Here is a 12,500-nt window from a genome sequence, read left to right on the forward strand (position 1 = left end):
GAAACATGGGGGGAAAGGTGGCAGACTCCAATACAGTGTCCGTGAGGGTCTGTGTTCGAATCCTGGTCTCGCCCTTTTTCCCCAAGTTTGACAAAGAAAATCAAACTGGGCGTCTAGTCATTCGGCTGAGTGATGGCCTAGAGGTAACGCGTCCACCTAGGAAGCGAGAGAATCTGAGGGCGCTGGTTCGAATCACGGCTCAGCCGCCGATATTTTCTCCCCCTCCATTAGACCTTGAGTGGTGGTCTGGACGCTAGTCATTCGGATGAGACGATAAACCGAGGTCCCGTGTGAAGCATGCACTTAGCGCACGTAAAAGAACCCACGGCAACAAAAGGGTTGTTCCTGGCAAAATTCTGTAGAAAAATCCACTTCGACAGGAAAAACAAATAAAACTGCACGCAGGAAAAAATACAAAAAAATGGGTGGCGCTGTAGTGTAGCGACGCACTCTCCCTTGGGAGATCAGCCCGAATTTCACACACAGAAATCTGTTGTGATAAAAAGGAATACAAATACAAATACAAATGATAAACCGAAGTCTTATGTGCAGCACACATTTGGCGCACATAAATTGAAACCATAGCAACATAAGTGTTGTCTTCTGGCAAAATTCTGTAAAAAAAAGAAATCTACTCTGACAGGCACACAAACATATACACATGTACTCGAGGCCTGGCCAGCGCCATGATAATCTGCTGCTAGTCAAACAGCTGTCGAGTAGATGAGGTGCAGTTTTTATGGATTTGTCCGAACTCAGTGACGCCTCCTTGATAAACTGAAACTGAAAAAACAGATTCTGAAACATCATCGGAAGCGATGCAGCTGTCAGATTCTTTCTTAGCTGTTTTGATGATTGTTTGTCTGTGTATGTTTCGAAGAGAATGGAAGCTATGTGTGTTTTTAAAAGTATGGTGGCTATGAATATTTACAGTTGCTGCGTATGTTATGAAGAATATCATGATTGTGCTTTTTTTCTGTTGTGTGCAACATTTGGAATCTTTGGCTGTTGAACGCTTTTAAGATTCCCTTGTTCATGTGCTTTGAGTCCTTGGGTATGTATGTTTCGGAGAGCGTCTTGATCAACCCTTTCACTGCCAAACTCGCATTTCTGCAGCAGGTAGGTAGAGGACCTATGTCACTGAAGGGTGACCAGATCATGGGTCTGTTACCCATGAACCCACTGCTGAATATGTTCGTTGGTAGGATAGGTCATATTTTCTACACATCACAGGCGGGATCCCCAGCTATTCTTAGACACCCTATTTTCTGTGATTTTAGCACAAGGGAATTTTGCACTCTAAATTGACTGGTGGTGGAAAGGTTAATGCGTGTCTTGAACACTGTCTTGATTGTGTGTGGAGTGAAGTGTTCATTCATTATGAATGCATTGAAGACTGTCTTGTTTGTGCATGCTTTGAAGCCTGTCTTAGCTATATCTAAGAGTTTACTGGGCTTTGTGTGGTTTGGGGAGGTTTCTGGCAATGCATGTTTTGAAATGCTTCTTTTCTTTTTCTGTCTCCCCACTGCCACTCAAGGACAAAATCGCCAACACCAACAGTAATAAAAATACATACGTGCTGAAACGTGGTCGGTGTTAGCAGAGAGGTACGCCAGCACGAGAAGCAGTATGGGTTTTGGGTCTGGAACAGAAAAGAGTTTGCGACATGCGTTATCTGCAACCTCGCATAACTCATCACTGTTGTGCTCTTCACGCATAAATGCCATTGTCATTATTACCATAAACAGAACAACTACTAATGCTACTGCTACTACTACTACAGCTGCTACTTCTGCAGCTGCTACTACTGCTAATTCTGCTGCTGCTACCATAACTACTACTACTGGAGTGATGGCCTAGAGGTAACGCGTCCGCCTAGGAAGCGAGAGAATCTGTGCGTGCTGGTTCGAACCACGACTCAGCCGCCGATATTTTCTCTCCATGTACTAGACCTTGAGTGGTGGTCTGGACGCTAGTCATTCGGATGAGACGATAAACCGAGGTCCCGTGTGCAGCATGCACTTAGCGCACGTAAAAATAACCCACGGCAACAAAAGGATTGTTCCTGGCAAACGTCTGTAGAAAAATCCACTTCGATAGAAAAAAACAAAACAAAACAAAAACAAAAAACAAACAAACAAAAAAACTGCACGCAGGAAAAAAATACAAAAAAATGAGTGGCGCTGTAGTGTAGCGACGCGCTCTCCCTGGGGAGAGCAGCCCGAATTTCACACAGAGAAATCTGTTGTGATAAAAAGAGAAATACAAATGCAAATACAAACACTGTTGCTGCTACCACTACCAATGTTGCTGCTGCGGCTACTACTACCACTACTAATATTACTACTACTACTACTACTTCTACTACCACCATCATCACTACCATCACAACCACTACTGTCACCAATACAACAACAACAACAACAAGAAATACTACTACTACTACAACTACTATTCCAGTCCCTGTCCCTAAACAACCTAAATTGTCCACTTTTATTCCTGATTTTGCGCCTTATAAATATTATTATTAGTAGTAGTAGTAGTATTTTTATGTATTCATTTATTTACTTTTTTTATTTTTTTTATTCTTATTTTGTTTTTTATTTTTTATTTTTTGTTATTTTATTTTATTTATTTACTTATTGTTTTATTGTTTATTCTCTTTTTTTTTCTCAAGGCCTGACAAAGCGCGTTGGGTTACGCTGCTGGTCAGGCATCTGCTTGGCAGATGTGGTGTAGCGTATATGGATTTGACCGAACGCAGTGACGCCTCCTTGAGCTACTGATACTGATACTGATACTGATGCTGATACTGATACTGATACTGATGCTGATACTGATACTGATACTGATGCTGATACTGATACTGATACTGATGCTGATACTGATACTGATACTGATACTGATATTCCCGATTTGTGGTGCTCGCTCTGTCAAAAGCGTGATCAGGGTTTGAGGCCCCGTTTAGGTATAGTGGTGGTGGTGTTGTTACGTCCTTGGGAAAGACACTTCGGCACTTCGTTCCGATTTTCCTCACTCCACCCAGGTGTCCATGGGTGCACCTGACTTCAGTTGGTAGGAAGGTGAAAACGGAGGACTGGGCCTTTGCCTTCCTGTGCCGAGCTAGTCCATAGACACAGTGGATTATGAACCGACTGCCCTGAAGTCTGTCAAAGGCTATGGTGGGGTGGGTGGGGGCGTGGGGGTGGGGGTGGGGGGTATTTGTATTTGATTTCTTTTTATCACAACAGCAGATTTCGCGCGTCGCTACACTACAGCGCCATGTTTTTTTTTTTGTTGTTGTTGTAGTTTTTCCTGCGTGCAGTTTTATTTTGTTTTTTTTCCTATCGAAGTGAATTTTTCTACAGAATTTTGCCTAGGAACAACCCTTTTGTTGCAGTGGGTCCTCGGTTTATCGTCTCATCCGAATGACTAGTGTCCAGACCACCATTCGGTCTAGTGGAGGGGGAGAAAATATCGGCGGCTGAGCCGTGATTCGAACCAGCGCGCTCAGATTCTCTCGCTTCCTAGGCGGACGGTTTACCTCTAGGCCATCACTCCACCTGGGGGATCTTTAACCTTTAAGCTTTGAACCTGTTAGAGACGGGCGCAATAGCCGAGTGGTTAAAGCGTTGGACTGTCAATCTGAGGGTCCCGGGTTCCAATCACGGTGACGGCGCCTGGTGGGTAAAGGGTGGAGATTTTTACGATCTCCCAGGTCAACATATGTACAGACCTGCAAGTGCCCGAACCCCCTTCGTGTGTATATGCAAGCAGAAGATCAAATACGCACGTTAAAGATCCTGTAATCCATGTCAGCGTTCGGTGGGTTATGGAAACAAGAACATACCCAGCATGCACACCCCCGAAAACGGTGTATGGCTGCCTACATGGCGGGGTAAAAACGGTCATACACGTAAAAGCCCACTCGTGTGCATACGAGTGAACGCAGAAGAAGAAGAAGCAGAAGCTGTGAGAGCGCCGGGGTTCCTGTGTTTCGTTTGGTTGTGTGTGCTGCTCGGCAGTGTTGGGCTTTGGTCGGGTTGACAGAGGATTCGGCATGTCAACACCACGTTGAAACGTTGTCTCGGTGTCTCTTGCACGGTTCTGGTTCTAGTTCGTGGATTATTTTTTGTTTGTATGTGTGTGTGTGTGTGTGTGTGTGTGTGTGTGTGTGTGTGTGTGTGTGTGTGTGTGTGTGTGTGTGTGTGTGTGTGGTGTGTGTGGTGTGTGTGTGTGTGTGTGTGTGTGTGTGTGTGTGTGTGTGTGTGGTGTGTGTGTGTGTGTATGTGTGTGTGTGTGTGTGTATGTGTGTGTGTGTGTGTATGTGTGTATGTGTGTGTGTGTATGTGTGTGTGTGTGTGTGTATGTGTGTGTGTGTGTGTGTGTGTGTTCCTTGTTTTGTTGCAGTTGTTGTTAGCTTTGTGTGCGTCTGGGGGGGGGGGGGGGGGCGGGGACGCGGGGGGGGGGGGAAGGGGCGGGTGGATGGGGGAAAACAGCTGGTGTAAAAGTCATATCCACGAAGTACATGATTATAACCACATTTTTGAACTAAAAATGGGCATGGATAACCATATTCAGTTTGCTATATCTTAAAAAAGAAGAAGAAGAAGAAGAAGAATCAGCAATAACAACAACTTCTACTAATGCAAAATCAACAACAACAACATCATCATCATCATCAACAACAACAACAACGACGACAACAACAACAAAAATATACACAGGATGCCAATGAGCAAAATAAAAGAGAGAACCTACACAAAAACAACAATGATGATGATATAACAGAAACCAACCGAAGAGGAGGACAACGTTAAGAAAAAAAAAGAAGAAAAAAGAGGGGGCTATAACACAGACGCAGTCGCAGAAAAGAACACAAAAAGTATTCCAAAAGGATGATGATAATAACAGAAAGCCAGACAAGGGAAGGGAGAACACCGAAAAGAAGAGTAAAAACAAACAAATAAGGAAACTGAAAAATATCAGCGGGTTAGTCGCGACAGATTAGAGCAGAAAAAAATGTACAGCAAGAACAGAATTTATATATTTGCATTTGTATTTGTATTTCTTTTTATCACAACAGATTTCTCTGTATGAAATTTGGGCTGCTCTCCCCAGTGAGAGCGCGTCGCTACACTACAGCACCACCCATTTTTTTGGTGTTTTTTTTTTCCAGCGTGCAGTTTTATTTGTTTTTTCCTATCGAAGTGGATTTCTCTACAGAATTTTGCCTAGGAACAACCCTTTTCTTGCCGTCAGTTCTTTTACATGCGCTAAGTGCATGCTGCACACGGGACCTCGTCTCATCCGAATGACTAGCGTCCAGACCACCGCTCAAGGTCTAGTGGTGGGGAGGAAATATCGGCGGCTGAGCCGTTATTCGAACCAGAGCGCTTAGATTCTGTCGCTTCCTTGGCGGACGCGTTACCTCTAGGCTATCACTCCACTGTACAGTAAGATAATCGATGGATAGAAATAATCAAAACGTAGACAACAGGAAGAAGGGGAGCAAATCACAGATACTAGTCAGAGAATGACATACATAAGACGTAGAACCAGTAAACAACGAGCAGGCTGCAACAGAAGATTGATTGATTGATTGTTTGATTGATTGATTGATTGATATGGATACTTATATAGCGCCTATCCTCGGTCGGAGACCAAGATCTAAACGATTTACAAACACGGGGTCATTTACACTACAGGCTGCCTACCTGGGTAGAGCCGACTGACGGCTGTCATTGGGCGTTCATCATTCGTTTCCTGTATCATTCAATCAAATTTCAGGCACGCACGCATACACGCTCAGACAAACATGTAACATTTAACATTTCACGTGTATGACCGTTTTGCTTATTTACCCCGCCATGTAGGCAGCCATACTCCGTTTTCGGGGGGTGCATGCTGTGTGTGTTCTTTCTTCCATAACCCACCGAACGCTGACATGGATTACAGGATCTTTAACGTGCGTATTTGATCTTCTGCTTGCGTATACACACGAAGGGGGTTCAGGCACTGGCAGGTCTGCACATATGTTGACCTGGGAGATCGGGAAAATCTCCACCCTTTACCCACCAGGCGACGTTACCGAGATGGTTCCGTATGCTAGATATAGTCTAAATCACTCTTCGTATGATAGTCAGTCGTGTCCGACTATGACCATCGGAGCAGCAGAGGAGGCAACTGCTGTCCCGACTATCTGGGCTAGACTTTCAGTATAGTGGAGATCCCCCCCCCCCCCTCTCTCTCTCCCTCCCTCCCTCCCTCTCTCTCTCTCTCTCTCTCTCTCTCTCTCTCTATATATATATATATATATATATATATATATAATTATATCCTACTGCGATTGAAAACCTTATCTTTTGTCTACTATGGACAAACACTTGAAATATGTACCGACTATCGACTAGATTTCGATTCGGTATATCTGATTTAACTGTACATCATTATAGATACAGAGAATTCAGTGAAAGCAATTTGATTTGTCCATTGTGTAAAGAACCCAAGGAAGATGAATTGCATTTTGTTTTGTGTTGTTCAGCGCTTCCTGGTATCAGACAAAAGTTCATTCCTTTAAAATATTACCAGAATCCATGTGCCTTTAAATTTAGTTTGTTGGTATCGTCCATAAGAGAGAGAGAGAGAGAGAGAGAGAGAGAGAGAGAGAGAGAGAGAGAGAGAGAGAGAGAGAGAGATGTTCGGAATCAAATTTGTCTATTTTCTTGTACATTGCATTTAAATTCAGAGATATTGTGTTGTCGTGATGATATGATTTAAACATCGATTTCGTTTGATGTGACCGTTGATATATACAGAGAAATCTGTTGTGATAAAAAGAAATAGAAATACATGTACACTTCGCTGTTGGCCCACCTGTCAGCTCGTGTCGATCTACATCACTTTAGTGAGGAGGCAGTAAAGCAGAGACAAGAAGTCAGCAGAGCAGAATAACTTGAATCAAAAAGAAAAGAAATAACACCAGAAGAAAGAAAGATAATCAATTACAGAGAACTAGCCGAAGGATAGAAGAAAGTTCAACGGAAAAGATGACATAAAAAAAAATCAAGAAAATAAAACTCCAAGAAAATAACATAAAAAAAACGAACTAGCCGAAGGATAGAAGAACGTTCAAAGGAAAAGATGACATAAAAAATAAAATAAGACAAAATTCAAGAAAATAAAACTCCAATGAAATAACATAAAAAAGCACAAAACAAAAACAAAACAAAAACAGCAAACAGAAGGATATGAAAGACAGGTAGCTAAAAATATGATCAAGCAATACACAACAACAAAAGAGGAATTCAACATAAACAGAACTGTATCTGACGATGATGTTCATGATGCTACAGATATTTACGCAGCCCCTACCCTCACAAAAAGAACTTCAGGCACTAGCAGATCTGTACATTTATTAACCTGGGAGATCGGGGCAAAAAAAAAAAAAAAAAAAAAGTCCCCACCCTTTACCCACGGAGGTTCGAACCCGAGACCCTCAGATTGAAAGTCCAACGCTTTAATCACTCGGCTGTTGTGCCCGTCGCCGAAGAAGAAACCAAACAAAAAGGTCAGACAATCTCAGGTGTGTTGGCCCGCTGGTGTTTGTATTTGTATTTCTCTTTTTATCACGACAGATTTCTCTGTGTGAAATTCGGGCTGCTCTCCCCAGGGAGAGCGCGTCGCTATACTACAGCGCCACACATTTTTTGTTTGTTTGTTTTTTTGTTTTCTGGTGGGGTTTTGCTTTGTGTGTGTGTGTGCGTATGTGTGTATTTTTTTCCTGTGTGCAGTTTGTTTTTTTTCCTATCGAAGTGGATTTTTCTACATAATTTTGCCAGGAACAACTCTTTTGCTGCCGTGGGTTCTTTTACGTGTGCTAAGTGCATGCTGCACACACGGGACCTCGGTTTACCGTCTCATCTGAATGACTAAGCGTCCAGACCACCACTCAAGGTCTAGTGGAGGGGGAGAAAATATCGGCGGCTGAGCCGTGATTCGAACCAGCGCGCTCAGATTCTCTCGCTTCCTCGGCGGACGTGTTACCTCTAGGCCATTACTCCACATGATGGTAATGAAGCGAGAGAATCTGAGCGCAGTGTATCGTATCCCACAATCGCCGGTATTCCCCCTCCAACTCAATGAGTAGTGGTCTGGATGAGACAATGACCTGAGGTCCCCTTGTGCAGCACGCACATTGTGCACGTTAAAGACCCCACGACGACAAAAGGGTTGTCCTTGGCAAAATCCTGTAGAAGTATTCACTTTGATATGAAATCATATACATTTGCAGACTGAACAAAAAGAATAAAAAGGTGGCGCTGCAATGTAACAGCCCAAATTTGACACGGTTAAAATTGTTGTCAAGGAAAGTAATACAATACAACACGATACGATACGATACAACACAATACAACGCAATACTGTACAATACAAAACAATACAATGCAATGTTTTGCAATACATTACAACACGATACAACACAATAAGATACGATACGATACGATACGATACGACACGATACGATACGATACGCTACGATACAATGGAATACAATACAATACAATACATACAATACGATACAATACAACACAATACAACACACAGGACACCCACCCCTACTCATACAGGACACAAGAATACTCTCTAATCTCTAAAAGAGATATCGTTGACACGACTGCTGACAAAAAAAAGGGCGACATATGATGCATTACCTGCACAGAACAACAGCACGTTTGACCATGCTTCCACATTCCAAGAAGAACACTCATTCAAAGTAAACATCTGCCCAACACAGCAATGGTCATACAACCTAGGCTGTGCTAGGCCCAGTGACATAAACTGCTTAAAATATTAGAGAAAAGGAAGTAAACAAATCACACACACACACACACACAGAACTGAGGCACACACACACACACACACACACACACACACACACACACACACACACACACACACACACACACACTCACACGCACACACACACTGCATACATATATTTTAACATACATGTGTATCTAACAGCTACCCTAACACATACGCACACATAGGCAGGCACAAACTTACATAAACACACGCACACACAATACACATTCATATACATCCATGTAGTTATGTACACATACATATGTATACACACATAGTCAGGCATAGCTAACGCAAAGGAAGCATTCGATCCAATAATCATACATACAAAGACATGCAATAATACACCCTTCACAGAGAGATAAAAGATGGGTACACACAATTTATATGAAATGATAAAATACAAAATACGATGCGCATTTTACCGGTAGAATACTCAATTAACTAATCACATATACCTAAGACATGCAATCACACACACACACACACACACACACACACACACACACACACACACACACACATATATATATATATATATATATATATATATATATATATGCATATATATATATTATGTATGAAGTATACATATAATATATACATATATGTATACATATAATGTATGAAATAACAAAATGAAAAATACAATGCATGCATTGCCAATGAAATACTCAGTTTAATAATCACATATACCTAAGACGGGTAATCATAAAATCATGTGTGTGTGTGTGTGTGTGTGTGTGTGTGTGTGTGTGTGTGTGTGTGTGTGTGTGTGTGTATATATAATATATATATATATATATATATATATATAGAGAGAGAGAGAGAGAGAGAGAGAGAGAGAGAGAGTACAACAAAATCATACATGAAATCAAGTTAATCATTACACACAGATTATTACGACATGCATCCTTTAGTGTTCACGCACAGATAAACGAGATTCGAAAACATAAGCTTTATATGAAAATAATATCACACACACACACACACACACACACACACACACACACACACACACACACACACACACACACACACACACACACACATCTCAGTCATAAAATAAACTGCAGCACTCACCCTGCATGCTGTGTGTGACTGTGACGACAACAACAACAACAACAAAAAGTCTACAACCAAACTGTATCCCTACCGTAGTACCGGACAGGGAACCGGGACCTTTGGGTTGTCGCCCTTTTTAAAGGGCGCCATGTTGGTGCACGCGCTGTGGAGTCAGTCGGAGACTGGCCCCTGGGATTAGGAAAGTCCACAGGTCACAGATCAAACCGTGTTCACGGGAGGAGGAGGAGAGAGAGCAGGAGAAGGACCTGCCATGGGCACAGTGGGAGAGAGAGAGAGAGCAGGGGGGCAGCAGGGAGATAGAGAGGTGGGGAGGGGGGAGAGAGAGGAGGGGGGCAGCATGGAGATAGAGAGAGAGGTGGGGAGGGGGGGAGAGAGAGAGAGGAGGGGAGCAGGATGGAGATAGAGAGAGAGGTGGGGAGGGGGGGAGAGAGAGAGGAGGGGAGCAGGATGGAGATAGAGAGAGAGGTGGGGAGGGGGGAGAGAGAGAGAGGTGGGGAGGGGAGGAGAGAGAGAGAGAGGTGGGGAGGGGGGGGAGAGAGAGAGGAGAAGAGCAGGATGGAGATAGAGAGAGAGGTTGGGAGGGGGGGAGAGAGAGAGGTGGGGAGGGGAGAGAGAGAGAGAGGTGGGGAGGGGAGAGAGAGAGAGAGGTGGGGAGGGGGAGAGAGAGAGAGGAGGGGAGCAGGAGGGAGAGAGAGAGAGGTGGGGAGGGGGGGGGAGAGAGAGAGAGGTGGAGAGGGGAGAGAGAGAGAGAGAGGAGGGGAGGGGGAGAGAGAGAGAGGAGGGGAGCAGGAGGGAGAGAGAGAGAGGTGGGGAGGGGGGGAGAGAGAGAGAGGAGGGGAGGGGGAGAGAGAGAGAGAGGAGGGGAGGGGGAGAGAGAGAGAGGAGCAGGATGGAGAGAGAGAGAGGTGGGGAGGGGGGGGGGGAGAGAGAGAGAGGTGGAGAGGGGAGAGAGAGAGAGAGAGGAGGGGAGGGGGAGAGAGAGAGAGGGAGGGGAGCAGGAGGGAGAGAGAGAGAGGTGGGGAGGGGGGGGAGAGAGAGAGAGGAGGGGAGGGGGAGAGAGAGAGAGAGGAGGGGAGGGGGAGAGAGAGAGAGGAGCAGGATGGAGATAGAGAGAGGTGGGGAGGGGGGGGAAAGAGAGAGAGGAGGGGAGTAGGAGGGAGAGAGAGAGGTGGGGAGGGGGAGGGAGATAGAGAGAGAGGTGGGGGAGGGGGAGGGAGATAGAGAGAGAGGTGGGGAGGGGGAGATAGAGAGAGAGGTGGGGAGGGGGAGATAGAGAGAGAGGAGGGGGTGGGAGAGAGAGACAGAGAGAGAGAGAGGGACAGAGACTGCTATGGGCACAGTGGGAGAGAGAGAGTGGGGGGGGAGCAGGAGGCAGATAGAGAGAGAGGTAGGGGTGGGAGAGAAAACAGGAGAGAGAGAGAGAGAGGAGAGGAGCAGGAGGGAGATATAGAGAGAGGTTGGGGTGGGAGAGAAAACAGGAGAGAGAGAGAGAGGAGAGGAGCAGGAGGGAGATAGAGAGAGAGGTGGGGGTGGGAGAGAGAGAGAGAGAGGGACAGAGACTGCCATGGGCACAGTTGGAGAGAGAGAGAGGAGGGGAGCAGGATGGAGATAGAGAGAGGGGGTGGGGGTGGGAGAGAGAGACAGAGAGAGAGAGAGAGGGACAGAGACTGCTATGGGCACAGTGGGAGAGAGAGAGAGTGGGGCGGGGAACAGGAGGCAGATAGAGAGAGAGGTAGGGGTGGGAGAGAGAGAGAGAGGGACAGAGACTGCTATGGGCACAGTGGGAGAGAGAGAGAGAGAGAGAGGGGAGGGGAGCAGGAGGGAGAGAGAGAGAGGGGGGGGGAGAAAGGGGGAGAGAGAGGCAGAGAGTGAGACAGAGAGACAAAGGGACAGAGACGGCCATGGGCACAATGGGAGAGAGAGGGGGGGAGAGAGGAGGGGAGCAGGAGGGAAATAGAGAGAGACGGGGGAGGGGGGGACCCGGAGAAAGGGGAGAGAGCGAAAGAGAGAGAGGCAGAGAGTGAGACAGAGAGACAGACTTATAGACACTGCCATGGGCACAGTGGGAGAGAGAGAGAGGCAGAGAGTGAGACAGAGAGACAGACGTATAGACACTGCCATGGGCACAGTGGGAGAGAGAGAGAGAGGCAGAGAGTGAGACAGAGAGACAGACGTATAGACACTGCCATGGGCACAGTGGGAGAGAGAGGGGGGGAGAGAGAGGGGGGAGAGAGAGTGAGAGGGTGGGGGAGAGAGAAAGGAGGAGAGAGAGAAAAAGAGAGAGGCAGAGAGTGAGACAGAGAGACAGATGGACAGACTGCCATGGGCACAGTGGGAGAGAGAGAGAGAGAGAGGGAGAGAGAGGGGGGGAGTAGGAGGGAGATAGAGACAGATGGGGGAGAGAGAGAAAGAGAGAGAAGCAGAGAGACAGAGGGACAGAGACTGCCATGGGCACAGGGGGACAGAGAGAGGGAGGGAGAGGGAGGGAGGGGGAGCAGGAGGGAGATAGAGAGAGGAGAGAGGGGGGAGAGAGAAAGAGAGAGAGG

At 45.8% G+C, this 12,500-nt stretch overlaps 1 protein-coding gene across 1 annotated transcript in view; it reads right to left on the bottom strand.

The window, feature by feature from the left end:
- LOC143275973 (uncharacterized) overlaps nucleotides 1-10,039 on the bottom strand; it is a 22,217-nt gene extending 12,178 nt beyond the window's left edge. The window contains exons 1-2 of the mRNA XM_076580331.1: nucleotides 9,952-10,039; nucleotides 1,577-1,642 (exon numbers count right to left, since the gene is read on the bottom strand). Coding sequence (XP_076436446.1) covers nucleotides 1,577-1,642; nucleotides 9,952-9,958 — 73 coding nt within the window. The 5' untranslated portion in view covers nucleotides 9,959-10,039. The remainder of the gene's footprint in view (nucleotides 1-1,576; nucleotides 1,643-9,951) is intronic.
- Nucleotides 10,040-12,500: the final 2,461 nt, after the last annotated feature.

The sequence above is a fragment of the Babylonia areolata genome, chromosome 31, assembly GCF_041734735.1.
Source record: "Babylonia areolata isolate BAREFJ2019XMU chromosome 31, ASM4173473v1, whole genome shotgun sequence".
In the NCBI taxonomy this organism is placed as follows: domain Eukaryota; kingdom Metazoa; phylum Mollusca; class Gastropoda; order Neogastropoda; family Buccinidae; genus Babylonia; species Babylonia areolata.